Source organism: Antedon bifida, chromosome 9, assembly GCF_963402885.1.
Source record: "Antedon bifida chromosome 9, ecAntBifi1.1, whole genome shotgun sequence".
NCBI classification, from domain to species: Eukaryota; Metazoa; Echinodermata; class Crinoidea; order Comatulida; family Antedonidae; genus Antedon; species Antedon bifida.
Window position 1 is genome coordinate 13,144,137 of NC_136234.1, and position 24,027 is coordinate 13,168,163.

The window sequence follows — 24,027 nt, forward strand, 5'->3', positions numbered from 1 at the left end:
TTTACAAATAATGTGCTTAGGTATTCAACATGTTGTTTACCAATAATTTACTTAGGTATTCAACATGTTTACCAATAATGTGCTTCGGTATTCAACATGTTGTTTACCAATAATTTACTTAGGTATTCAACATTTTTACCAATATGTGCTTAGGTATTCAACTTGTTTACCAATAATGTGCTTAGGTATTCAACATGTTTACCAATAATGTGCTTAGGTATTCAACATGTTTACCAATAATGTGCTTAGGTATTCAACATGTTTACCAATAATGTGCTTAGCTATTCAACATGTTTACCAATAATGTGCTTAGGTATTTAACATGTTTACCAATAATGTGCTTAGGTATTCAACATGTTTCCCAATATGTGCTTAGATATTCAACATGTTTACCCATAATGTGCTTAGGTATTCAACATGTTTACCAATAATGTGCTTAGGTATTCAACATGTTTACCAATATGTGCTTAGGTATTCAACATGTTTACCAATATGTGCTTAGGTATTCAATATGTTTACCAATAATCATAATAATAATTAGCTTTGTGCTTATTACCATATTTATTTGTAATTTAAATGGATTAAAAAACTTTATGTAAACGACTTTGTTGCTCTACGTGGTTTCGTAGTGTAGTGGTTATCACGTCTGCTTTACACGCAGAAGGTCCCCGGTTCGAGCCCGGGCGGAACCTGTTTTTGATTAATTGTTTTTTTTTATTGAAAAATTTATTTTTTAAATTATTATTTAAAAACTTAATTTACTGATTCAGCGTTATGTTATTATAAGAGGCTTCGTAGTGTAGTGGTTATCACGTCTGCTTAACACGCAGAAGGTCCCCGGTTCGAGCCCGGGCGAAACCTATTTTTTTAACTTTATGGTGAAAAGTACTGTATACGCAATATAATATTACAGTATATCTTATTTTTATTACTTTTTTAAAATACTTATTTTGTGTAATCGGTAATTATCACTTTTACACATATTTATTTGGCTTTGTGCTTATTACCATATCTATTTGTAATTTAAATGGATTAAAAAACTTTGTGTAACCCACATTGTTGGTGTAAGTGGTTTCGTAGTGTAGTGGTTATCACGTCTGCTTCACACGCAGAAGGTCCCCGGTTCGAGCCCGGGCGAAACCTAATTCTTCCTTTTTTATTTGCGGATTCTGCCATTATTATATGTTTTTAACACCTCCTTCCTTGCATTTACATTTTAGTTTGTGTTTGTGGTTTTTTGTTATTCAATTCGCTTCACAAAAATGTGTGAATCACAGCGTTATTGTAATACAAGCGGTTTCGTGGTGTAGTGGTTATCACGTCTGCTTCACACGCAGAAGGTCCCCGGTTCGAGCCCGGGCGGAACCTGTTTTATTTAATTGATTTCTTTTAATTGAAAAAAAATATCCTTTTAAAATTAGATATTCAACATGTTTACCAATAATGTGCTTAGGTATTCAACATGTTTACCAATAATGTGCTTAGGTATTCAACATGTTGTTTACCAATAATTTACTTATGTATTCAACATGTTTACCAATAATGTGCTTAGGTATTCAACATGTTGTTTACCAATAATTTACTTAGGTATTCAACATGTTTATCAATAATGTGTTTCGGTATTGAACATGTATGTGCTTAGGTATTCAACATGTTTACCAATATGTGCTTAGGTATTCAACATGTTTACCAATAATGTGCTTAGGTATTCAACATGTTTCTCAATATGTGCTTAGGTATCCAACATGTTTACCAATGATGTGCTTAGGTATTCAATATGTTCACCCATAATGTGCTTAGGTAATCAACATGTTTACCAATATGTGCTTAGGTAATCGACATGTTTACCAATATGTGCTTAGGTAATCAACATGTTTACCAATATGTGCTTAGGTATTCAACATGTTTACCAATATGTGGTTAGGTATTCAACATGTTTACCAATAATGTGCTTAGGTATTCTACTTGTTCTTTACCAATAATGTGCTTAGGTATTCAACATGTTTACCAATATGTGCTTAGGTATTCAACATGTTTACCAATAATGTGCTTAGGTATTCAACATGTTGTTTACCAATAATGTGCTTATGTATTCAACATGTTTACCAATAATGTGCTTAGGTATTCAACATGTTGTTTACCAATAATATGCTTAGGTATTCAACATGTTTACCAATAATGTGCTTAGGTATTCAACATGTTTACCATTATGTGCTTAGGTATTCAACATGTTTACCAATAATATGCTTAGGTATTCTACATGTTTTATCACTTTTACACATGTTTATTTAGCTTTGTGCTTATTACCATATTTATTTGTAATTTAAATGGATTAAAAAACTTTATGTAAACTACATTGTTGCTCTACGTGGTTTCGTAGTGTAGTGGTTATCACGTCTGCTTTTCACGCAGAAGGTCCCCGGTTCGAACCCGGGCGGAACCTGTTTTTGATTAATTGGTTTTTTTTATTGAAAAATATATTTTTTAAATTATTATTTAAAAACTTAATTTACTGATTCAGCGTTATGTTACTATAAGAGGCTTCGTAGTGTAGTGGTTATCACGTCTGCTTAACACGCAGAAGGTCCCCGGTTCGAGCCCGGGCGAAACCTATTTTTTTAACTTTATGGTGAAAAGTACTGTATACGCAATATAATAATATTACAGTATATCTTATTTTTATTACTTTTTTAAAATACTTATTTTGTGTAATCGGTAATTATCACTTTTACACATCTTTATTTGGCTTTGTGCTTATTACCATATCTATTTGTAATTTAAATGGATTAAAAAACTTTTTTGTAACCCACATTGTTGGTGTAAGTGGTTTCGTAGTGTAGTGGTTATCACGTCTGCTTCACACGCAGAAGGTCCCCGGTTCGAGCCCGGGCGGAACCTGTTTTATTTAATTGATTTCTTTTAATTGAAAAACAAATATCCTTTTAAAATTATGTATTCAACATGTTTACCAATAATGTGCTTAGGTATTCAACATGCTTACCAATATGTGCTTAGGTATTCAACATGTTGTTTACCAATAATTTACTTAGGTATTCAACATGTTTACCAAATGTGTTTCGGTATTGAACATGTTTACAAATAATGTGCTTAGGTATTCAACATGTTGTTTACCAATAATTTACTTAGGTATTCAACATGTTTACCAATAATGTGCTTCGGTATTCAACATGTTGTTTACCAATAATTTACTTAGGTATTCAACATTTTTACCAATATGTGCTTAGGTATTCAACTTGTTTACCAATAATGTGCTTAGGTATTCAACATGTTTACCAATAATGTGCTTAGGTATTCAACATGTTTACCAATAATGTGCTTAGGTATTCAACATGTTTACCAATAATGTGCTTAGGTATTCAACATGTTTACCAATAATGTGCTTAGGTATTTAACATGTTTACCAATAATGTGCTTATGTATTCAACATGTTTACCAATAATGTGCTTAGGTATTCAACATGTTTACCCATAATGTGCTTAGGTATTCAACATGTTTACCAATATGTGCTTGGGTATTCAACATGTTTACCAATATGTGCTTAGGTATTCAATATGTTTACCAATAATCATAATAATAATTAGCTTTGTGCTTATTACCATATTTATTTGTAAGTTAAATGGATTAAAAAACTTTATGTAAACGACATTGTTGCTCTACGTGGTTTCGTAGTGTAGTGGTTATCACGTCTGCTTTACACGCAGAAGGTCCCCGGTTTGAGCCCGGGCGGAACCTGTTTTTGATTAATTGTTTTTTTTTATTGAAAAATATATTTTTTAAATTATTATTTAAAAACTTAATTTACTGATTCAGCGTTATGTTATTATAAGAGGCTTCGTAGTGTAGTGGTTATCACGTCTGCTTAACACGCAGAAGGTCCCCGGTTCGAGCCCGGGCGGAACCTATTTTTTTAACTTTATGGTGAAAAGTACTGTATACGCAATATAATATTACAGTATATCTTATTTTTATTACTTTTTTAAAATACTTATTTTGTGTAATCGGTAATTATCACTTTTACACATATTTATTTGGCTTTGTGCTTATTACCATATCTATTTGTAATTTAAATGGATTAAAAAACTTTGTGTAACCCACATTGTTGGTGTAAGTGGTTTCGTAGTGTAGTGGTTATCACGTCTGCTTAACACGCAGAAGGTCCCCGGTTCGAGCCCGGGCGAAACCTATTTTTTTAACTTTATGGTGAAAAGTACTGTATACGCAATATAATATTACAGTATATCTTATTTTTATTACTTTTTTAAAATACTTATTTTGTGTAATCGGTAATTATCACTTTTACACATATTTATTTGACTTTGTGCTTATTACCATATCTATTTGTAATTTAAATGGATTAAAAAACTTTGTGTAACCCACATTGTTGGTGTAAGTGGTTTCGTAGTGTAGTGGTTATCACGTCTGCTTAACACGCAGAAGGTCCCCGGTTCGAGCCCGGGCGATACCTAATTCTTCCTTTTTTATTTGCGGATTCTGCCATTATTATATGTTTTTAACACCTCCTTCCTTGCTTTTATATTTTAGTTTGTGTTTGTGGTTTTTAGTTATTCAATTCGCTTCGAAAAAATGTGTGAATCACAGCGTTATTTTAATACAAGCGGTTTCGTGGTGCAGTGGTTATCACGTCTGCTTTACACGCAGAAGGTCCCCGGTTCGAGCCCGGGCGGAACCTATTTTTTTAACTTTATGGTGAAAAGTACTGTATACGCAATATAATATTACAGTATATCTTATTTTTATTACTTTTTTAAAATACTTATTTTGTGTAATCGGTAATTATCACTTTTACACATATTTATTTGGCTTTGTGCTTATTACCATATCTATTTGTAATTTAAATGGATTAAAAAACTTTGTGTAACCCACATTGTTGGTGTAAGTGGTTTCGTAGTGTAGTGGTTACGAATGAATACGAATACGAATGAATACGAATAGAACTTTATTGCAATCAAACGAAAGATTGAAGTTTAACAGAAGCGTTTCTCTCAGAAAAATAAAATGCAATATACAAATATAAAAGACATTCAGAAATGTAGAACATACAATAAAAAAATTAAAACAAAATTACAATTAAAACTTATTACAAAAACAATAAATATAAAATTCAAATTGTTAAAGACATAGGCCTGCAGGATAAAAATTTAAAAGTATTAAAAATGTTTACAAATTTAAAAAATGTTAAAAACTTCAAAAATTTTCAATAATATTTACACACAAAGGTACGGAAGGTCGCGGAAACATAACACAAAATGTTTACCATTTTTGGAATAATCCGTGATTAATAATAAACGTTTTTGAACGGTTAGTTTTAACTCTAGGGATACAGAACTCACGGAGTCTTCTAAGATTATAAGCAGCAGAAGGAGCCTCCGGTAACAAATGATTCAATCTGTGACTGGGGTCTTTGATTTTAACAAAAAAATCCTTGCACAGTCGAACACGGCGGTCTTCTAAGGTAGAAAAACCAAGGAAGCTGCGGGCATCGGAATAAGTAGCATGCGGAAAAATACATTTAAAGGCCCTTCTCTGAATTTGTTCAAGTTGTTGATTCTGTTGCTTCGTAATATTTGATCCCCAAACTGGGGCCGCATATTCTAATATTGGTCTAATGATACTAGTATAAAATTGGACAAGTGCGGGGGCATCCAGGCCTGCCCTCCGCACCTGTTTGAGAAAGTACATTCTAGAATTACATTTACTAATCATTTGATCAATATGAGGTTGCCATGACAAATTATGAGAAATAATTACACCAAGAAGTTTAAATTCGTCAACACGTTCCAGATTACAATCTCCAACATGGAGTGGCTCAAAAGCAGTCTTTGACCTTTTACAACTAATTCTCATCTCTTTCGTTTTCTTAATATTAAGGTACATATTGTTATCCTTAGCCCACTGGACAGTTTCGTCAAGAGTGGTTTGGAGTACAGTTGCCCCATCGTTGCCGACGCGTTCATGGATGGAGGTGTCGTCCATGTATTTCATGCACGGCACCCCATCCAGAAGATCGTCGACAAAGATGATAAACAACATGGGCCCCAACCAGGATCCTTGGGGGATACCACCCTTAACGACTGTCCAAGGGGACAATTCATCGCCTAGTTTAACACGTTGTTTTCTATCACATAGAAAAGCATAGATCCAAGAGATTAGATGGTCTTCGACCCCTAAATTATACAACTTATCAATTAATATATTATGGTCAATTAAATCATAAGCCTTTTTGAAATCAAGCAATAATAATCTCATTTCATCTCCTTGATCAGTAGCATTAAAGCATTCGGTTAACAAAAGTATAAGAGCGTCAGTGGTAGAGACACCCTTAGAGCAACCAAATTGATTCAACTTGATTTTATCTTTAATTTGGACCCAAATCATTTCCCCTACGATCCCTTCAATAACTTTCATGGTGGTGGAAGTCAGCGAAATAGGACGCAAGTCATTCTCAAGAACCCTAGGTGGGTTAACCTTTGGAATGGGGATTATATCGGCTGACTTCCAAAGCATGGGGAGAACCCCTTCCCTTAAACTGGAGTTAACTATTGCACTTATTGGCTTGGAAAGGACATTGGCAAAATCACGTAGTACCCACGGAGGGATTCCGTCCGGGCCTGGGGCTTTATTACATTTCACAAGTTTAAGCTTAGACTCAATTGTCTCTGGCGTGATAATTAAATGGGGTGGTACTACAGTGTTACAATCATTGGTTTTTGGTTCAAGAGGTTTGAACTCAGAAGTCAGGGACTGGAAAAAACCACTAATTTTCGTGGTAAGATCGTATACGTTCCCGTTACATAATTCATTAGCCATAGTTTTAAAGTACTTAGTACCCTTTCCGAGATTAAGAAATTGTTTAATACCCCTCCACCAAGATTTAGAATCGGACGAGAATAACTGGGCAATACTATTACGATAAAAATCACCTCTCAAAGATTTAGCCATTCGGTTAGATAAGTTTCTAAGTTTCTTATATTCGGCAGACATGGGGTCAATTGCAAAAGCTGCTTGCCGTCTAGAAACGATACCTTTAAACGCATTATTTACCCATGGCTTATCTTTAAGAAGTCTTTTAATCGTTACTTGGGGGAAGTGTAAATTTAAGAGTTCAGAAATGTTCTTATGATACAGTTCAAACTGGTTATCACGTCTGCTTCACACGCAGAAGGTCCCCGGTTCGAGCCCGGGCGAAACCTAATTCTTCCTTTTTTATTTGCGGATTCTGCCATTATTATATGTTTTTAACACCTCCTTCCTTGCTTTTACATTTTAGTTTGTGTTTGTGGTTTTTTGTTATTCAATTCGCTTCGAAAAAATGTGTGAATCACAGCGTTATACAAGCGGTTTCGTGGTGTAGTGGTTATCACGTCTGCTTTACACGCAGAAGGTCCCCGGTTCGAGCCCGGGCGGAACCTATTTTTTTAACTTTATGGTGAAAAGTACTGTATACGCAATATAATATTACAGTATATCTTATTTTTATTACTTTTTTAAAATACTTATTTTGTGTAATCGGTAATTATCACTTTTACACATATTTATTTGGCTTTGTGCTTATTACCATATCTATTTGTAATCTAAATGGATTAAAAAACTTTGTGTAACCCACATTGTTGGTGTAAGTGGTTTCGTAGTGTAGTGGTTATCACGTCTGCTTCACACGCAGAAGGTCCCCGGTTCGAGCCCGGGCGGAACCTGTTTTATTTAATTGATTTCTTTTAATTGAAAAACAAATATCCTTTTAAAATTATGTATGCAACATGTTTACCAATAATGTGCTTAGGTATTCAACATGCTTACCAATATGTGCTTAGGTATTCAACATGTTTACCAATAATGTGCTTAGGTATTCAACATGTTGTTTACCAATAATTTACTTAGGTATTCAACATGTTTCCCAATATGTGCTTAGATATTCAACATGTTTGCCCATAATGTGCTTAGGTATTCAACATGTTTACCAATAATGTGCTTCTGTATTCAACATGTTGTTTACCAATAATTTACTTAGGTATTCAACATTTTTACCAATATGTGCTTAGGTATTCAACTTGTTTACCAATAATGTGCTTAGGTATTCAACATGTTTACCAATAATGTGCTTAGGTATTCAACATGTTTACCAATAATGTGCTTAGGTATTCAACATGTTTACCAATAATGTGCTTAGGTATTCAACATGTTTACCAATAATGTGCTTATGTATTCAACATGTTTCCCAATATGTGCTTAGATATTCAACATGTTTACCCATAATGTGCTTAGGTATTCAACATGTTTACCAATAATGTGCTTAGGTATTCAACATGTTTACCAATATGTGCTTAGGTATTCAACATGTTTACCAATATGTGCTTAGGTATTCAACATGTTTACCAATATGTGCTTAGGTATTCAACATGTTTACCAATATGTGCTTATGTATTCAATATGTTTACCAATAATCATAATAATAATTAGCTTTGTGCTTATTACCATATTTATTTGTAATTTAAATGGATTAAAAAACTTTATGTAAACGACATTGTTGCTCTACGTGGTTTCGTAGTGTAGTGGTTATCACGTCTGCTTTACACGCAGAAGGTCCCCGGTTCGAGCCCGGGCGGAACCTGTTTTTGATTAATTTTTTTTTTTTATTGAAAAATATATTTTTTAAATTATTATTTAAAAACTTAATTTACTGATTCAGCGTTATGTTATTATAAGAGGCTTCGTAGTGTAGTGGTTATCACGTCTGCTTAACACGCAGAAGGTCCCCGGTTCGAGCCCGGGCGAAACCTAATTCTTCCTTTTTTATTTGCGGATTCTGCCATTATTATATGTTTTTAACACCTCCTTCCTTGCTTTTACATTTTAGTTTGTGTTTGTGGTTTTTTGTTATTCAATTCGCTTCGCAAAAATGTGTGAATCACAGCGTTATTGTAATACAAGCGGTTTCGTGGTGTAGTGGTTATCACGTCTGCTTCACACGCAGAAGATCCCCGGTTCGAGCCCGGGCGAAACCTATTTTTTAAACTCTATAGTGAAAAGTACTGTATACGCAATATAATATTACAGTATATCTTATTTTTATTACTTTTTTAAAATACTTATTTTGTGTAATCGGTAATTATCACTTTTACACATATTTATTTGGCTTTGTGCTTATTACCATATCTATTTGTAATTTAAATGGATTAAAAAACTTTGTGTAACCCACATTGTTGGTGTAAGTGGTTTCGTAGTGTAGTGGTTATCACGTCTGCTTCACACGCAGAAGGTCCCCGGTTCGAGACCGGACGGAACCTGTTTTATTTAATTGATTTCTTTTAATTGAAAAACAAATATCCTTTTAAAATTATGTATTCAACATGTTTACCAATAATGTGCTTAGGTATTCAACATGTTTACCAATAATGTGCTTAGGTATTCAACATGTTGTTTAACAATAATTTACTTATGTATTCAACATGTTTACCAATAATGTGCTTAGGTATTCAACATGTTGTTTACCAATAATTTACTTAGGTATTCAACATGTTTACCAATAATGTGTTTCGGTATTGAACATGTATGTGCTTAGGTATTCAAAATGTTTACCAATATGTGCTTAGGTATTCAACATGTTTACCAATAATGTGCTTAGGTATTTAACATGTTTCTCAATATGTGCTTAGGTATCCAACATGTTTACCAATAATGTGCTTAGGTATTCAATATGTTCACCCATAATGTGCTTAGGTAATCAACATGTTTACCAATATGTGCTTAGGTAATCAACATGTTTACCAATATGTGCTTAGGTAATCAACATGTTTACCAATATGTGCTTAGGTATTCAACATGTTTACCAATATGTGCTTAGGTATTCAACATGTTTACCAATAATGTGCTTAGGTATTCTACATGTTCTTTACCAATAATGTGCTTAGGTATTCAACATGTTTACCAATATGTGCTTAGGTATTCAACATGTTTACCAATAATGTGCTTAGGTATTCAACATGTTGGTTACCAATAATGTTCTTATGTATTCAACATGTTTACCAATAATGTGCTTAGGTATTCAACATGTTGTTTACCAATAATATGCTTAGGTATTCAACATGTTTACCAATAATGTGCTTAGGTATTCAACATGTTTACCAATATGTGCTTAGGTATCCAACATGTTTACCAATAATGTGCTTAGGTATTCTACATGTTTTATCACTTTTACACATGTTTATTTAGCTTTGTGCTTATTACCATATTTATTTGTAATTTAAATGGATTAAAAAACTTTATGTAAACTACATTGTTGCTCTACGTGGTTTCGTAGTGTAGTGGTTATCACGTCTGCTTTACACGCAGAAGGTCCCCGGTTCGAGCCCGGGCGGAACCTGTTTTTGATTAATTGGTTTTTTTTATTGAAAAATATATTTTTTAAATTATTATTTAAAAACTTAATTTACTGAAATAGCGTTATGTTATTATAAGAGGCTTCGTAGTGTAGTGGTTATCACGTCTGCTTAACACGCAGAAGGTCCCCGGTTCGAGCCCGGGCGAAACCTATTCATTTTTTAATTCCGGATTCTGCAATTATTATATGTTTTTAACATCTAAAATCTATGTATTCAAACTTAGTGATATAGTGCAAAATATACTTAATATGATATATTTTATTTACATATATTATTTAGTGTTAATACTTATTTTGTGGAATCGGCCATTATTACTAGTTTCTAAACGTTGTGCTTATTACAATGTAAATTAATGGTCCGGTCAATGTAGTAAAAATAATATATATACCTAGACAAAATTAGAACAGAATGTATTTTTGTGATAAATATTTCTAATGACCTATCAGAACAACTTATATACAAGGCTATGGCTGCAGTCGCGTGCTCAAATTTGAGTTAATGTTTACCGACCGACCAAACCGACCGACCAACCGACCGCCCGATCAACCAACCGACCGACATAGTGAGCTGTAGAGTTGCACGCGACTAAAAAATGGAGAAAAAATGTAGTTGAAGAAATTAGGTTAATGTCCATAAACCAAAATGGCCTCTATCTACAGTATTTTTCTATATATCTGGTATTAGTCCAGGCAATCTAGAATTTAAACAAATTGCAAACAAAGCTTTTATTTTTTAATTGAACACGTATGACGTGGAGATGAAATTCCACAAATAATTAATGTAGAAGTAGAAGCCTCGATTACATCTATTAAGGAGACACACATATTAACGTAAAATGAAAGAGGAGTCGGCATACATCAACCAACCAAGAGGGGACACTTTTGTTGTCTCAAAGGTTTCTCCTTAATAGAGGTTCTACATATCCAAATTGAAAACTCTATAAGTGAGGGAGGATTCACAATCCTTCTACCGGCGGAAGTAAATACAGATAAAGCCAATTCTTAACGTCAGTATTTATAACGCTGGTGGCGTTTAACGCTAATAAATGTATTTTGATCATTTCTTTTCAACGGCTGACTGTTTTAAAATTTGTTTGGAAAATTCTTTTAAAACTGAAAATGTATGATCGTTTGTTTATTTTCATTTGCAAGGACACTAAACTATCTTTTGACATCTTGGAAAATAAAAACATAAATCAATCAAATAGCGTGTGAAGTCACATTTTCAAGACTTTATTTTACTAGGCCTCTCGACGTAATTACGTGTTAGTGACAGGGCCAAGCCAAGCGGTCTGTGTACCATTATCATACCTCAGTCACGTAGGCTACGTTCAGATGGCCTAAATTGTTGGACAGATTGGAGACATTACGGAAATAATACTATGGAAATATGCGAGGATGTACATGATATTGTTTTGGATTTTCAAGGTAGGAGTGTTCATTTATTTTTTTGATGTACGGTACCGTATTATCGAATTTTCTAACTGGTAATCTTGGTTCCCACTGGGATGCAACGTAGATGCAACGTATCAACGTAAGAACGGCGTGTCATAAGTGGGAACAGATGACGCGTCGCAACGTAAGCACGTTGCCGTAATAGACGTACTGTATATTCAACATTTTCGTTTTCTACTTTCCGTACGTCGCAACAGTGATAATCAACTTTTCGTAGGAGGATGTGAATTTGATAGAAAATATTTTATACGTTGCGTTGTTGCGTTGCGGCAGGAATGACGAATAGTGGAGCCCGACCGAGTAACATCGTTTTGGATTGCTCCGTCAAATACCATGATTTAGTGGACTTTACCTTCAAATCAGTCTTTTGAATTATCACTATTTTAATTATTTACTGCCTATGTCACCTAAGTATAACTTATATTTTCTTTTGTGCATTGTTTTTAATTTGATTAAAGTGATTCTATAGACTCAATGAACATCGGAATGGCTGAATCCACTGTTGAACTTCCCGCTACGGGTGCGGTTACTAAACATGCACAGCTGGTTAGGCAAATAGTTATCGAGTCGTGTTATTTGAGAGTGAAACACTAACTAGCATAGTTGAAAACTGCTTCTCAAAGATGATGTTGTAAATATGAAGAAACACGGAAAGGTGTGTTATTTGCAATGACTTCCCATATTTGCTCGTCCTCGCTAAAAATAGCATTTTAGCTAATTTACTACGGTACTCTTTATGTGATGCATTAAGAACTGTGTGAGAAATTGTTGAGTTAACAAGTTCATGAAAGTAATTTTAATCTGATAGGTTCGTTTATGATATTAATAAATAATAAAGAAATGATGTCAACTTAATAAAAAAAAAACTATTTATTTATTGGGTTATTTAGTCCGCTTTCAGCTTTAATGCGATCATAAAATTATTCCTACTAAGATTGACTGATTACTTACTACTTATTACTTATATTGAATTAATCCTTGTAGTGTTGAGTAATAAGTAATAACTAGATCTTCGATTTATTATTATTATTACTTGTATAGCACACATTTATACAACATTTAATTATAATCAGCGGCGCTTCACATCAATTAGTATCGTAACATTGTTACTAAGAGTTACTATTTGATAATAAGAGAGACGTGATCGATTTTCCTGGCAGATCTCCTAACTCTCCCGAGAATTGTAAGAATGTCCTGGTATTTGAAGTCATCTCCCACTCTCCAGCTAAAAATGCAATTTCTTAGGATATTGGGTAAACAGAAAACTATCCCGATATTTATCATATCTACTATGTACTCTTGAGAGAGAATATAAAACGAACTAGCATCGGTCCATAAGTAGTGTGTAATAATGTATGCTTTACTTAAGTGAAATACGCACTGGGACCGTATTTTCCGCCTTTAAAATGTTTAATTATAGATGCCACTGTCTAAAGTTTGGTCTATTTTAAAAATACTTAAAATGTTATAATAAGTGCCCTATTGGCCTTTGTGAAGTACCTTTATGTTACATTGAAGAAATAATTTTTGTCCTTTGCATGTATCAAATATTATGTCATACCGCCCTCAAACTCACTCACACCAGGAAATAATCAACCAATCAAAATGCCAAATCTTCTGCTATACACAAAATGCTTCCCGAAAGAGAAAACCACCCAAAAGCGTCGCGGGTGGAAATAGGTTTTGTTTTGTAGCATTATTATCGCACCTGCTTCTTCTTACACGCAGTAGAATCCTCGACGATTTGATTTAATTCCTCTGCACAGTATTTTTTGGTTATAATAAATGTTTCGTTTATTTATTTTCAATGCTGTTGTTTACTTATAGAAGACATATGGACAACAGACTTAAAGATGTATTGTCCACAAAAAAACATGAAAAATGAAGATTAATAATATAAAAAATTGAAAGCCATTTTGTAGTCAATCGCTTCCGTGAAAAAAAAAAAAAACAAATAGTGTTTTCTCTTATTGGAAAACAAGAACAAAAAATATTTAAAACAGAAATACCATGGGCTGGCAGCCGATTTGACTATTTTCTTTTTCTATAAAATAATTACGGTTTTCTGGAAAAAAAACCAATTTTTATCAAATGTTTGCCAAAATAAAATATTAAAATGGCAATTTAACCAAAAACATTGAAATATATATTTTAATATTTTAAAATGTATATATCTCTAACCTATTTAAATTATTACTGTTTAAAGTTAGCATACATTTAATTAATTTCAAAACATATTTTGTAATTTATTAGATCATTAGGCAATAACCTATAGTTTTTGTTATAATCCACTACAGTATGCTATTCCTCATATTGTGAACAGTTTCACTTTCGCTATCGGCGGTTTCGTGGTGTAGTGGTTATCACGTCTGCTTTACACGCAGAAGGTCCCCGGTTCGAGCCCGGGCGGAACCTTGATTTTTTCTATGCCACACCACCAGTACATTACAATAATTTTGTTGAATGTTTACGCTTTTCTTGTTTTTATATGTGCTTTGTTTATGCTGTAGATGGTCAATGATGCATAACCTACGTAATTTATTACGATTTTTTGAAAACACCAATTCACCTTATTTCACTCCTAAATTACAGTAACCATTTGTAATATCAGCTGTTTTATGGTGTACTCGCTACGCGATAATTCTCCCAAAATAACCTGGGCATGTTATTGTCTGATTTTGTATCGGCGGTTTCGTGGTGTAGTGGTTATCACGTCTGCTTCACACGCAGAAGGTCCCCGGTTCGAGCCCGGGCGGAACCTATTTTTTGTAAACACGCAATTTATATTTTTACATACTGTTTAGGCAATTCCTCTACGTTAATGAATACCACATTTGTTCCTTTTCCACCAAATACTAATAATACACCTTTTTTGTGTTTTTTTTTTGCCTGTAATTTTTCATTTACAATTCTGGTATGCAGTCGCTACACGGACAGTTTTCTCAAAATGGCCTTGACATTTTATTTACTTTCGTTTGTATCAGGGGTTTCGTGGTGTAGTGGTTATCACGTCTGCTTTACACGCAGAAGGTCCCCGGTTCGAGCCCGGGCGGAACCTGATTTTTTATTAATGATTTGGTTTTTTTTATTGAAAAATATCGTTTTAAAATTATTATTTAAAAACTTAATTTACTGATTCAGCTGTTATTGATACACATATTTCTTTTTAAGACTTGTCGTCCTAGCTGTTACATTCTGTATGTTTTTGTGTTTTTTGTTAATTAATTTGTTTAATTAGGGGTCACAATGTGAAGCCCACAGCGTTGTGTTATTGTAAGCGGCTTCGTAGTGTAGTGGTTATCACGTCTGCTTAACACGCAGAAGGTCCCCGGTTCGAGCCCGGGCGAAACCTATTTTTTGTAAACACGCAATTTATATTTTTACATACTGTTTAGGCAATTCCTCTACGTTAATGAATACCACATTTGTTCCTTTTCCACCAAATACTAATAATACACCTTTTTTGTGTTTTTTTTTGCCTGTAATTTTTCATTTACAATTCTGGTATGCAGTCGCTACACGGACAGTTTTCTCAAAATGGCCTTGACATTTTATTTACTTTCGTTTGTATCAGGGGTTTCGTGGTGTAGTGGTTATCACGTCTGCTTTACACGCAGAAGGTCCCCGGTTCGAGCCCGGGCGGAACCTGATTTTTTATTAATGATTTGGTTTTTTTTATTGAAAAATATCTTTTTAAAATTATTATTTAAAAACTTAATTTACTGATTCAGCTGTTATTGATACACATATTTCTTTTTAAGACTTGTCGTTCTAGCTTTTACATTTTGTATGTTTTTGTGTTTTTTTTGTTAATTAATTTGTTTAATTAGGGGTCACAATGTGAAGCCCACAGCGTTGTGTTATTGTAAGCGGCTTCGTAGTGTAGTGGTTATCACGTCTGCTTAACACGCAGAAGGTCCCCGGTTCGAGCCCGGGCGAAACCTATATTTTTACATACTGTTAACAATTCATTTACTTTAATGAATACTGTTACCATGTTTATATATGTATGAGTAGTTAAATGTTTATTTATTAATGCTTTTATATGAATCCAAAGGCAAATAACTGAAAAAATATGTAATGCTTTTATATGTATATACTGTATATGTATATGAACATTCTTGTTGCATGTGAGATTTTAAAAGATAAAATTGTTCAAAAGATTTTTTTTAAATAGTCTAGGTTAATATATAGATTATTAAACATAAATTATGTTAAATGATAATGTTGTATAAAGTAAAGAATATAAGGAGAAAGTGTGTTGAAAATCTAACATTTTTTAAAATGAGAAATACATTAAAAGATTAAATATATAAATTATAAGAGAAAATTATGGCAAATAATGATAATGGATAGTGAAATGATTACAACAAATATCATGTATGTAAACACATGATATCAAAAATACAATGTTAGAACAAATATGTTATACACGAAAGATAAAAAAAATGTTAGAACAAATACAGTATGTATAAATTGATATACAATATTTATATGAAAATGTAAATGATAGAAATAAAAGTGGGATGAACCCACATAAGACAAACAAAAATGAATACTGTACGTACCCCGTTTGTTCTTTTCCCACCAATGTGTTCATTGCATGTAAATTTTGTGGCATGCTGTCGCTACACGGACAGTTCTCTCAAAATGATCTTGGCATTTTATTTACCATTGTTTGTATCAGCGGTTTCGTGGTGTAGTGGTTATCACGTCTGCTTTACACGCAGAAGGTCCCCGGTTCGAGCCCGGGCGGAACCTTTTTTTTATATAAATTTGTTTTATTTGGCTTTTTTATTTTTTCTTATTTATAATATATAAATATTGCTATGTATTGGATTTTCAAACTATTATTATTTTCAAAAATTATTGTTTTTAATTGTGGAAAGGGCTTAATAGATATTGTAATAAAATGATTTAGGCCAACTGGAACATTTAGTATGAACATTCGGTTTTTTTTAAATCATATTTGAGATCACTGACTGTCACAAGTGACATAAAGTTGTGTATATATTTTGCAAGTCATTCTTACTTTTCCTTTGTTTTCACTATTTGAACCTTTCTTTTGTTTTAGGAAGCTATTGTGTGAAGCCAGTGGAGCAGAGTTGTTGTGTTGCAGAGAAGGATTGTGTGGTGTTTGCTGATTGGAGGAGAGGTATAAGGGTTAAGTTAGTGTGTGAGTTGCTGATTGGTGGAGAAGGATAAGGTGGTGATATGTGGATAATTGAGGGAATTTTGAGGTAGATGGAAATTGAGAGGAGACAGAGAAGGAGGGCTATGTTATGTTAAGCCAGAAAGGGATAGGTGAATATTGATATGAGAAACTAAGACGTACAGGAGAAGAAGTAATTGAATTATGGTGATATAGAGCTGAAGCAGAAAGGAAATAAAGAGATATACATGAAGTTAATAAATTGTGAGTTGGAGATAATTATGGTGATATAGAGCTGAAGCAGAAAGGAAATAAAGTGATATACATGAAGTTAATAAATTGTGAGTTGGAAGTAATACTATAAGGCTGTACTTAAATGTAGAACTGTTAATTGTTGAGATTACTGAGGATTAATTAAAATTGTGAATGTAAATTGACGGAAGAAATAACTGTTGGAAACAGCAGAAGTTGTTGCATGTAAAGAATTGTTTGGAAATATTGAAGAGTAACTGGATTGATACTGATATTATTTTACGTGGAAAAAGAGAAAGAAATAATTGGTCGGGGAGCGGATTGCAGGGCAGAACGACATCAAGAAACATTTTAACTTTATATTCGATTTATTTATATGTCAGAAAATAGGAAGAATTATAATTGATAATACAAGCAGAACGGGAGCAGAGGCGTGGGAGTTGTTTATTTGCAGAATCGTTTTAACTTTTATCTTTCTAATTTGGTTTTGTGTCAGCGTAGGAGAGAAGGCAAGAAGGAACGATATTGTGGACATTTATTATTGTTTAATTATTCATCTTGTGATATTATTGTATTTGAAAGGGGGGTTTCGGGGATTTATTTAAAAATAAGAAGATTGTTGATATTTTGTTTGAAAGGATTGGGAAATTTGGGGAATTGCATAAAGTGTGTGGGGAATAGGAATACGGTATCATTGTTTGAGAATTGGTTGGGTTTTTTTTGTGGGTTTTTTTTGGGGGGTTTGAATTATAAAAGAAAGAATTGGTTGTCAAAGATTATTATTAAATTTTACTTTTTACATTTATATGTGTACAGTTGTGGCTATTTACCGTTGTTCACCGTTGGTTACCAGCAATTACATGTCCGAAAGAGCCGTAATTGCGGCTGTGTGACATTTATGGGGGCTCGTCCGGGAAACTTTGTAACCTAGCGTGAACATTGGTAGATGAAACAATTGTACGTGATTCTTGGATTGTCTATTTGCCATATTATTGGCATACTGTATACTTATATTGGATACTTATATATATATATATATTTTTTTGTTTTTCTTAAGAAATGGATCTCACTAAAATTGTTGACGCAGGAAAAGTGTTGGGGTTAGATGGAGTGGAATTAAGAGAGTTTGTGGAAAAGAGAGAGGAAGCTGCCAGAGAGAGAGAAGAGAGAGCACTAGAGAGAGAAGAGAGAAACAGGGAGAGAGAAGAAATGGAGCGAAACAGAGACAGGGAAGAGAGAGCACTAGAGAAGGAAGAGAGAGAGAGAAGAGAGGCACTAGAGAAGGAAGAGAGAGAGAGAAGAGAGGTACTAGAGAGGGACGAAGCAGAGAGAAAAAGAGCGAGTGAAGAAAGAGAGAGAGAAAACGAACAGGCCTATCTTATAGAAATGCGAAGGTTAGAAATCCAATTAGAACAAGAAAAGAATCGGGCACGGCCGGGTGGTAGAGTATTACCCAATCCTGAGTCACGGGTTAAGGCCAGTAAACCTAAATTACCACCTTTCCATGATCGAACAGATGACCTAGATGCCTATCTGAAAAGGTTTGAACGGTATGCGACTAGTCAGGAGTGGAAAGAAATTGAGTGGCCGGTTAACTTAAGTGCCCTACTAACTGGGAAGGCTCTCGAGGTTTATTCCAGGTTGTCGTCAGCTGAAGCTAACGATTACAAACTGTTGAAGTTGGCTCTTCTAAAACGGTTTCAGTTAACCGCCGATGGATTTCGACATAAGTTACGAACAGCTAAGCCCGAATACGGAGAAAGCGGGCCGCAATTTGCTGCGAGGATAAGCAATTATCTTGATAGGTGGATTGACCTAGCAGAGGGGGAAAAAACCTTTCAGGGGTTAAAAGATTTATTGCTGCGAGAGCAGTTTACCGATGGGTGTGGGAAGGACCTAGCTCTGTTCCTAAGGGAACGTCAACCGAAAACGATACAAGCGATGGCTGAAATTGCGGAGCAATATTTGGAAGCTCGTGGGGGATTATTTGGTAAACCAATAGAGTTTAAACAAAAAGAGCCAAATTCTCCTCAACTCTCCTCTAATAATGTTCCCAGTACATCCTCATCACAAAGCCCTTCTAGTTTCCGTAGTCCAACTTGTTTTATATGTCATCGTGTAGGTCACCTAGCTAGAAATTGCAGAGCCTCAACTATGCATAAGCCAAACTCTCCTCCAAAATGTTACCGATGCTTAAAAACAGGACATATTGCCAGAAATTGTAGACAGGACGCCAACAGTTGCGCTGGGTTGTCTACTTCACCACAAACAGAGTCTGATTGCCAGAAATGTACAAAACAACACGAATGTAAAGCCAAAGAAGAAATTCCCGATGTGGGTGCCAGTATGGTTACGAAAATGTCAGAGTCTTTAAATCAATGTTGTATCAATAATGATGGTGATAAGGTCACTCTTCAATGTGGGCACTGTCTTCCAATTATGACAGCGGCTCTAAATAATTCAATTAGTAAAATGCCCGTTTATACAGGTTGTGTTGGGTCACGCTGCGTCTCTGTTCTTCGTGACAGTGGCTGTAGTGGGGTGGTTGTGAAGAAAGATCTTGTATCAGCCGAACAACTTACTGGTAAGGAGAAAACATGTGTGCTGATTGATGGCACGGTCCGCAACTTACCGGTTGCATTAATACATGTTAATACTCCATTTTTTTCAGGAAAGACGTATGCACTATGTATGAATAACCCTATTTATGACTTGATATTAGGTAATATTGCAGGAGTACGAGCACCAGGAAATCCAGATCCCACATGGACAGAGCGAAATCTTCAAGGATGTTCTGTTGTTACCCGGTCTCAAGCTAACACTATGGATAAACCATTCAGAACACTTAAAACTACAGAAATACACAAGCAAATCATCACAGCGGGAATTATGAAAACCGCCCAGCAACAAGATATCAGCCTTGCAAAATTCAAGGATCTTGCAGAGAAACAAACTACAACTGTGAGTAACAAACAAGCCGAGGCTAGGTTTATTTATCATAAAGACCTATTATATAGGCAATTTTCCTCTCCTAATATTGAACACGGGGATAAGTTTACCCAACTAGTAGTGCCAGCTGACTATCGACGCCAGGTAATGCGCCAAGCCCATGAAACCTTATTAGGAGGACACCAAGGGGTAAAAAAGACGACAGATAAAGTGTTGACAACATTTTGGTGGCCTGGGGTAACTGCAGATATTACTCGATATTGTCGATCCTGTGACATTTGTCAGAGAACTGTACAAAAAGGTAGAGTTACGAAAGTGCCTCTAGGAAGCATGCCTTTGATCGAGGTGCCGTTTGAACGGATTGCCGTTGATATAGTTGGTCCCATTTTCCCCATGTCTAAAGGTCGTAATCGTTATATACTCACAATAATAGATTTTGCTACTCGTTATCCAGAGGCAGTGCCTCTACCAAATATTGAAGCTGAACGGGTTGCTGAGGCCTTGGTTGGTGTTTTCTCTAGACTTGGTATCCCGAAAGAAATGCTTACCGATAGGGGATCACAATTTACATCTGAAGTCATGAGGCAAGTTAGTAAGTTGTTGTCTATACGTCAGGTAATGACATCTCCATATCACCCAGCTTGTAATGGTTTGGTCGAACGGTTCAATGGAACACTCAAACAAATGCTGAAACGTATGTGTGCAGAAAGGCCTACTGATTGGGATCGTTACATTGACCCACTACTTTTTGCGGTTAGGGAATCTTCACAAGAAAGTTTAGGGTTTTCTCCTTTTGAACTGTTATATGGCCGTACCGTACGAGGACCCATGTCCATCCTAAGGGAATTGTGGACCGAAGAAATCGAAACACCAGAAACAAAAACCACCTACCAGTACGTTATGGATTTACGGGAACGACTACATGAAACCTGTCAGATGGCTCAGAAGAATCTACAAAAATCTAAGGTCAGGTACAAACAATATTATGACAAAAAGAGTAAGTCCCGGGAATTTGAGGTTGGGGATAAGGTACTACTTTTATTACCCACAGACAAAAACAAACTATTGCTTCAATGGAAAGGTCCTTTTAAGGTTGTAAAGAAATTTGGGTATCTAGACTACCAAATTGACCTTAACGGGAAATTCAAAATATTTAACGCCAATCTCTTGAAAAAGTATTATGAGCGAACCGCAGACATTAGTGCTGCCTTAGGGGTATCCGAGCCTTCTGGTATCCTTGAATTAGCTAGCACCGCTGTTATTGAATGCGAACCTAATGAAACATTTACAAATAACCAAAATTATCATCTATCTAATGAGAATCTTTTACAGCTCCACCCTCTACTAGCAAAAGAAACAACAGCCGACATCCACATCAACGAAAGCCTGGATGATACACTAAAGCATGATGTGCACCGACTTATCGGAAACTACAAAGATGTACTGACGGATTTACCGGGTAAGACTACACTTGGGCAGCATGAAATCAAGCTGGAAACTGATGATACAATCCGTTCCAAGCCCTATCCACTTCCACATGCGTTGCGAGGTACCATTAAGGATGAGGTAAATATGATGTTAAATCTGGGTGTAGTGGAGCCTTCAGGGCACCGTTTGCCTCTCCAATAGTATTGGTAAAGAAACCGGATGGGTCAAATCGATTCTGCGTGGACTTTCGAAAACTTAATCAGGTTACAGTTTTTGACGCCGAACCGATTCCGGACCAAGAGGAACTGTTCACAAAGTTGGCCCATGATCATTATTTTACTAAGATAGATTTAAGTAAAGGGTATTGGCAAGTTCCCATGGATGAAGCGTCAAAACCTTTAACAGCCTTTCTAACACCAGATGGTTTGTTTCAATTTAATGTCATGCCGTTCGGCTTAGTCAATGCACCGGCTACTTTCAGTCGTATCATGAGAAAATTACTCAAAGGAATGGATAATACACTTAATTATATTGATGACATTCTAATTCACACAGCTTCTTGGGATCAACATATGAAATGTTTGTCTGAATTGTTTGGACGTCTCCGCAGGGCCAATCTAACTGCTCGACCAAGCAAATGTTTCATTGGTTATGAAACAATCGAGTTTCTTGGCCATGTGGTAGGGAAAGGACATGTTCAACCTCGAGTGGAGAAGATACAAAGCATCTTGTCAGCCAAACAACCAGAAACAAAGAAACAACTCCGGTCATTCCTTGGGATGACCAACTACTATAGAAAGTTCATTCCTAATTACTCTGTGATTGCTTGTCCATTAACCGACAAAACGAAGAATCGGGAACCTAACCGAATATGTTGGGAGAAGGCCCAGGAAAGTGCGTTTGTTAAACTTAAGGAAAAATTAAACAGTACTCCAATTTTATGCCTTCCTAATTTAAACAAAGATTTTATTTTGAGAACAGATGCGTCCGAATATGGAGTGGGAGCGGTTCTAATGCAGCAGTATGGTGACGTGAAGTTTCCCGTGGCGTACGCTAGCAAGAAACTGCTTCCTCGAGAAAAAGCATATTCAGTGATGGAGAAAGAATGCTTAGCCATTGTATGGAGTGTACGAAAATTTGAGTCTTATTTATATGGACGAAACTTCACGTTGGAAACTGATCACCAGCCGCTTGTGTTTATGCACAGAGCGAAATTGTCCAATGGGCGAATTATGAGATGGGCCTTGGCTCTACAACCGTACAAGTTCCGAATAGAGGCGATTAAAGGCAGTGAAAATGTAGGAGCTGATTATTTAAGTCGAGTGTAAATAGGACCCGTCACGGTATGGAGAAAATGTTGATACATTATTCTTTTAGAGGGGAGTAAATGTCACAAGTGACATAAAGTTGTGTATATATTTTGCAAGTCATTCTTACTTTTCCTTTGTTTTCACTATTTGAACCTTTCTTTTGTTTTAGGAAGCTATTGTGTGAAGCCAGTGGAGCAGAGTTGTTGTGTTGCAGAGAAGGATTGTGTGGTGTTTGCTGATTGGAGGAGAGGTATAAGGGTTAAGTTAGTGTGTGAGTTGCTGATTGGTGGAGAAGGATAAGGTGGTGATATGTGGATAATTGAGGGAATTTTGAGGTAGATGGAAATTGAGAGGAGACAGAGAAGGAGGGCTATGTTATGTTAAGCCAGAAAGGGATAGGTGAATATTGATATGAGAAACTAAGACGTACAGGAGAAGAAGTAATTGAATTATGGTGATATAGAGCTGAAGCAGAAAGGAAATAAAGAGATATACATGAAGTTAATAAATTGTGAGTTGGAGATAATTATGGTGATATAGAGCTGAAGCAGAAAGGAAATAAAGTGATATACATGAAGTTAATAAATTGTGAGTTGGAAGTAATACTATAAGGCTGTACTTAAATGTAGAACTGTTAATTGTTGAGATTACTGAGGATTAATTAAAATTGTGAATGTAAATTGACGGAAGAAATAACTGTTGGAAACAGCAGAAGTTGTTGCATGTAAAGAATTGTTTGGAAATATTGAAGAGTAACTGGATTGATACTGATATTATTTTACGTGGAAAAAGAGAAAGAAATAATTGGTCGGGGAGCGGATTGCAGGGCAGAACGACATCAAGAAACATTTTAACTTTATATTCGATTTATTTATATGTCAGAAAATAGGAAGAATTATAATTGATAATACAAGCAGAACGGGAGCAGAGGCGTGGGAGTTGTTTATTTGCAGAATCGTTTTAACTTTTATCTTTCTAATTTGGTTTTGTGTCAGCGTAGGAGAGAAGGCAAGAAGGAACGATATTGTGGACATTTATTATTGTTTAATTATTCATCTTGTGAT

General features: G+C 35.0%; 1 protein-coding gene and 27 non-coding genes across 28 annotated transcripts; all 28 read left to right on the forward strand.

Annotated features, from left to right (window-relative positions):
• The first annotated feature begins 619 nt into the window (after positions 1-619).
• Trnav-uac (transfer RNA valine (anticodon UAC)) lies at positions 620-692 on the forward strand. Its single transcript has one exon. It is a non-coding gene; the product is annotated as a tRNA-Val (tRNA).
• A 96-nt stretch (positions 693-788) lies between these two features.
• Trnav-aac (transfer RNA valine (anticodon AAC)) lies at positions 789-861 on the forward strand. The gene has a single exon. It is a non-coding gene; the product is annotated as a tRNA-Val (tRNA).
• Positions 862-1,070: 209 nt separating this feature from the next.
• On the forward strand, positions 1,071-1,143 carry Trnav-cac (transfer RNA valine (anticodon CAC)). Its single transcript has one exon. It is a non-coding gene; the product is annotated as a tRNA-Val (tRNA).
• Positions 1,144-1,295: 152 nt separating this feature from the next.
• On the forward strand, positions 1,296-1,368 carry Trnav-cac (transfer RNA valine (anticodon CAC)). Its single transcript has one exon. It is a non-coding gene; the product is annotated as a tRNA-Val (tRNA).
• Positions 1,369-2,370: 1,002 nt separating this feature from the next.
• Positions 2,371-2,443, forward strand: Trnae-uuc (transfer RNA glutamic acid (anticodon UUC)). Its single transcript has one exon. It is a non-coding gene; the product is annotated as a tRNA-Glu (tRNA).
• Positions 2,444-2,539: 96 nt separating this feature from the next.
• Positions 2,540-2,612, forward strand: Trnav-aac (transfer RNA valine (anticodon AAC)). The gene has a single exon. It is a non-coding gene; the product is annotated as a tRNA-Val (tRNA).
• Positions 2,613-2,825: 213 nt separating this feature from the next.
• Trnav-cac (transfer RNA valine (anticodon CAC)) lies at positions 2,826-2,898 on the forward strand. The gene has a single exon. It is a non-coding gene; the product is annotated as a tRNA-Val (tRNA).
• Positions 2,899-3,680: 782 nt separating this feature from the next.
• Positions 3,681-3,753, forward strand: Trnav-uac (transfer RNA valine (anticodon UAC)). The gene has a single exon. It is a non-coding gene; the product is annotated as a tRNA-Val (tRNA).
• Positions 3,754-3,849: 96 nt separating this feature from the next.
• On the forward strand, positions 3,850-3,922 carry Trnav-aac (transfer RNA valine (anticodon AAC)). Its single transcript has one exon. It is a non-coding gene; the product is annotated as a tRNA-Val (tRNA).
• A 209-nt stretch (positions 3,923-4,131) lies between these two features.
• On the forward strand, positions 4,132-4,204 carry Trnav-aac (transfer RNA valine (anticodon AAC)). Its single transcript has one exon. It is a non-coding gene; the product is annotated as a tRNA-Val (tRNA).
• A 209-nt stretch (positions 4,205-4,413) lies between these two features.
• Trnav-aac (transfer RNA valine (anticodon AAC)) lies at positions 4,414-4,486 on the forward strand. The gene has a single exon. It is a non-coding gene; the product is annotated as a tRNA-Val (tRNA).
• Positions 4,487-4,638: 152 nt separating this feature from the next.
• Trnav-uac (transfer RNA valine (anticodon UAC)) lies at positions 4,639-4,711 on the forward strand. Its single transcript has one exon. It is a non-coding gene; the product is annotated as a tRNA-Val (tRNA).
• Positions 4,712-7,378: 2,667 nt separating this feature from the next.
• Positions 7,379-7,451, forward strand: Trnav-uac (transfer RNA valine (anticodon UAC)). The gene has a single exon. It is a non-coding gene; the product is annotated as a tRNA-Val (tRNA).
• Positions 7,452-7,660: 209 nt separating this feature from the next.
• Trnav-cac (transfer RNA valine (anticodon CAC)) lies at positions 7,661-7,733 on the forward strand. Its single transcript has one exon. It is a non-coding gene; the product is annotated as a tRNA-Val (tRNA).
• An 841-nt stretch (positions 7,734-8,574) lies between these two features.
• Positions 8,575-8,647, forward strand: Trnav-uac (transfer RNA valine (anticodon UAC)). The gene has a single exon. It is a non-coding gene; the product is annotated as a tRNA-Val (tRNA).
• A 96-nt stretch (positions 8,648-8,743) lies between these two features.
• On the forward strand, positions 8,744-8,816 carry Trnav-aac (transfer RNA valine (anticodon AAC)). The gene has a single exon. It is a non-coding gene; the product is annotated as a tRNA-Val (tRNA).
• Positions 8,817-8,968: 152 nt separating this feature from the next.
• On the forward strand, positions 8,969-9,041 carry Trnav-cac (transfer RNA valine (anticodon CAC)). The gene has a single exon. It is a non-coding gene; the product is annotated as a tRNA-Val (tRNA).
• Positions 9,042-9,250: 209 nt separating this feature from the next.
• On the forward strand, positions 9,251-9,323 carry Trnav-cac (transfer RNA valine (anticodon CAC)). The gene has a single exon. It is a non-coding gene; the product is annotated as a tRNA-Val (tRNA).
• A 1,003-nt stretch (positions 9,324-10,326) lies between these two features.
• Positions 10,327-10,399, forward strand: Trnav-uac (transfer RNA valine (anticodon UAC)). Its single transcript has one exon. It is a non-coding gene; the product is annotated as a tRNA-Val (tRNA).
• A 96-nt stretch (positions 10,400-10,495) lies between these two features.
• Trnav-aac (transfer RNA valine (anticodon AAC)) lies at positions 10,496-10,568 on the forward strand. The gene has a single exon. It is a non-coding gene; the product is annotated as a tRNA-Val (tRNA).
• Positions 10,569-14,214: 3,646 nt separating this feature from the next.
• Trnav-uac (transfer RNA valine (anticodon UAC)) lies at positions 14,215-14,287 on the forward strand. Its single transcript has one exon. It is a non-coding gene; the product is annotated as a tRNA-Val (tRNA).
• Positions 14,288-14,560: 273 nt separating this feature from the next.
• On the forward strand, positions 14,561-14,633 carry Trnav-cac (transfer RNA valine (anticodon CAC)). Its single transcript has one exon. It is a non-coding gene; the product is annotated as a tRNA-Val (tRNA).
• Positions 14,634-14,857: 224 nt separating this feature from the next.
• On the forward strand, positions 14,858-14,930 carry Trnav-uac (transfer RNA valine (anticodon UAC)). Its single transcript has one exon. It is a non-coding gene; the product is annotated as a tRNA-Val (tRNA).
• A 221-nt stretch (positions 14,931-15,151) lies between these two features.
• Trnav-aac (transfer RNA valine (anticodon AAC)) lies at positions 15,152-15,224 on the forward strand. The gene has a single exon. It is a non-coding gene; the product is annotated as a tRNA-Val (tRNA).
• A 223-nt stretch (positions 15,225-15,447) lies between these two features.
• Positions 15,448-15,520, forward strand: Trnav-uac (transfer RNA valine (anticodon UAC)). The gene has a single exon. It is a non-coding gene; the product is annotated as a tRNA-Val (tRNA).
• A 223-nt stretch (positions 15,521-15,743) lies between these two features.
• Positions 15,744-15,816, forward strand: Trnav-aac (transfer RNA valine (anticodon AAC)). The gene has a single exon. It is a non-coding gene; the product is annotated as a tRNA-Val (tRNA).
• A 744-nt stretch (positions 15,817-16,560) lies between these two features.
• Trnav-uac (transfer RNA valine (anticodon UAC)) lies at positions 16,561-16,633 on the forward strand. Its single transcript has one exon. It is a non-coding gene; the product is annotated as a tRNA-Val (tRNA).
• Positions 16,634-18,662: 2,029 nt separating this feature from the next.
• LOC144852282 (uncharacterized) lies at positions 18,663-22,981 on the forward strand. The gene is made up of 2 exons (XM_078710058.1): positions 18,663-21,791; positions 21,998-22,981. The coding sequence occupies exons 1-2, from the start codon at positions 18,663-18,665 to the stop codon at positions 22,979-22,981; spliced, it is 4,113 nt and encodes a 1,370-aa protein (XP_078566184.1).
• The last annotated feature ends 1,046 nt before the right edge of the window (positions 22,982-24,027 follow it).

Coding starts and splice junctions, on each gene's coding strand:
- LOC144852282 (XM_078710058.1), top strand. CDS start 18,663: ATGCGAAGGTTAGAAATCCAATTAGAACAAGAAAAGAATCGGGCACGG. Junction 21,792..21,997: donor GAGGTACCATTAAGGATGAG/GTAAATATGATG, acceptor TATTTTACTAAG/ATAGATTTAAGTAAAGGGTA.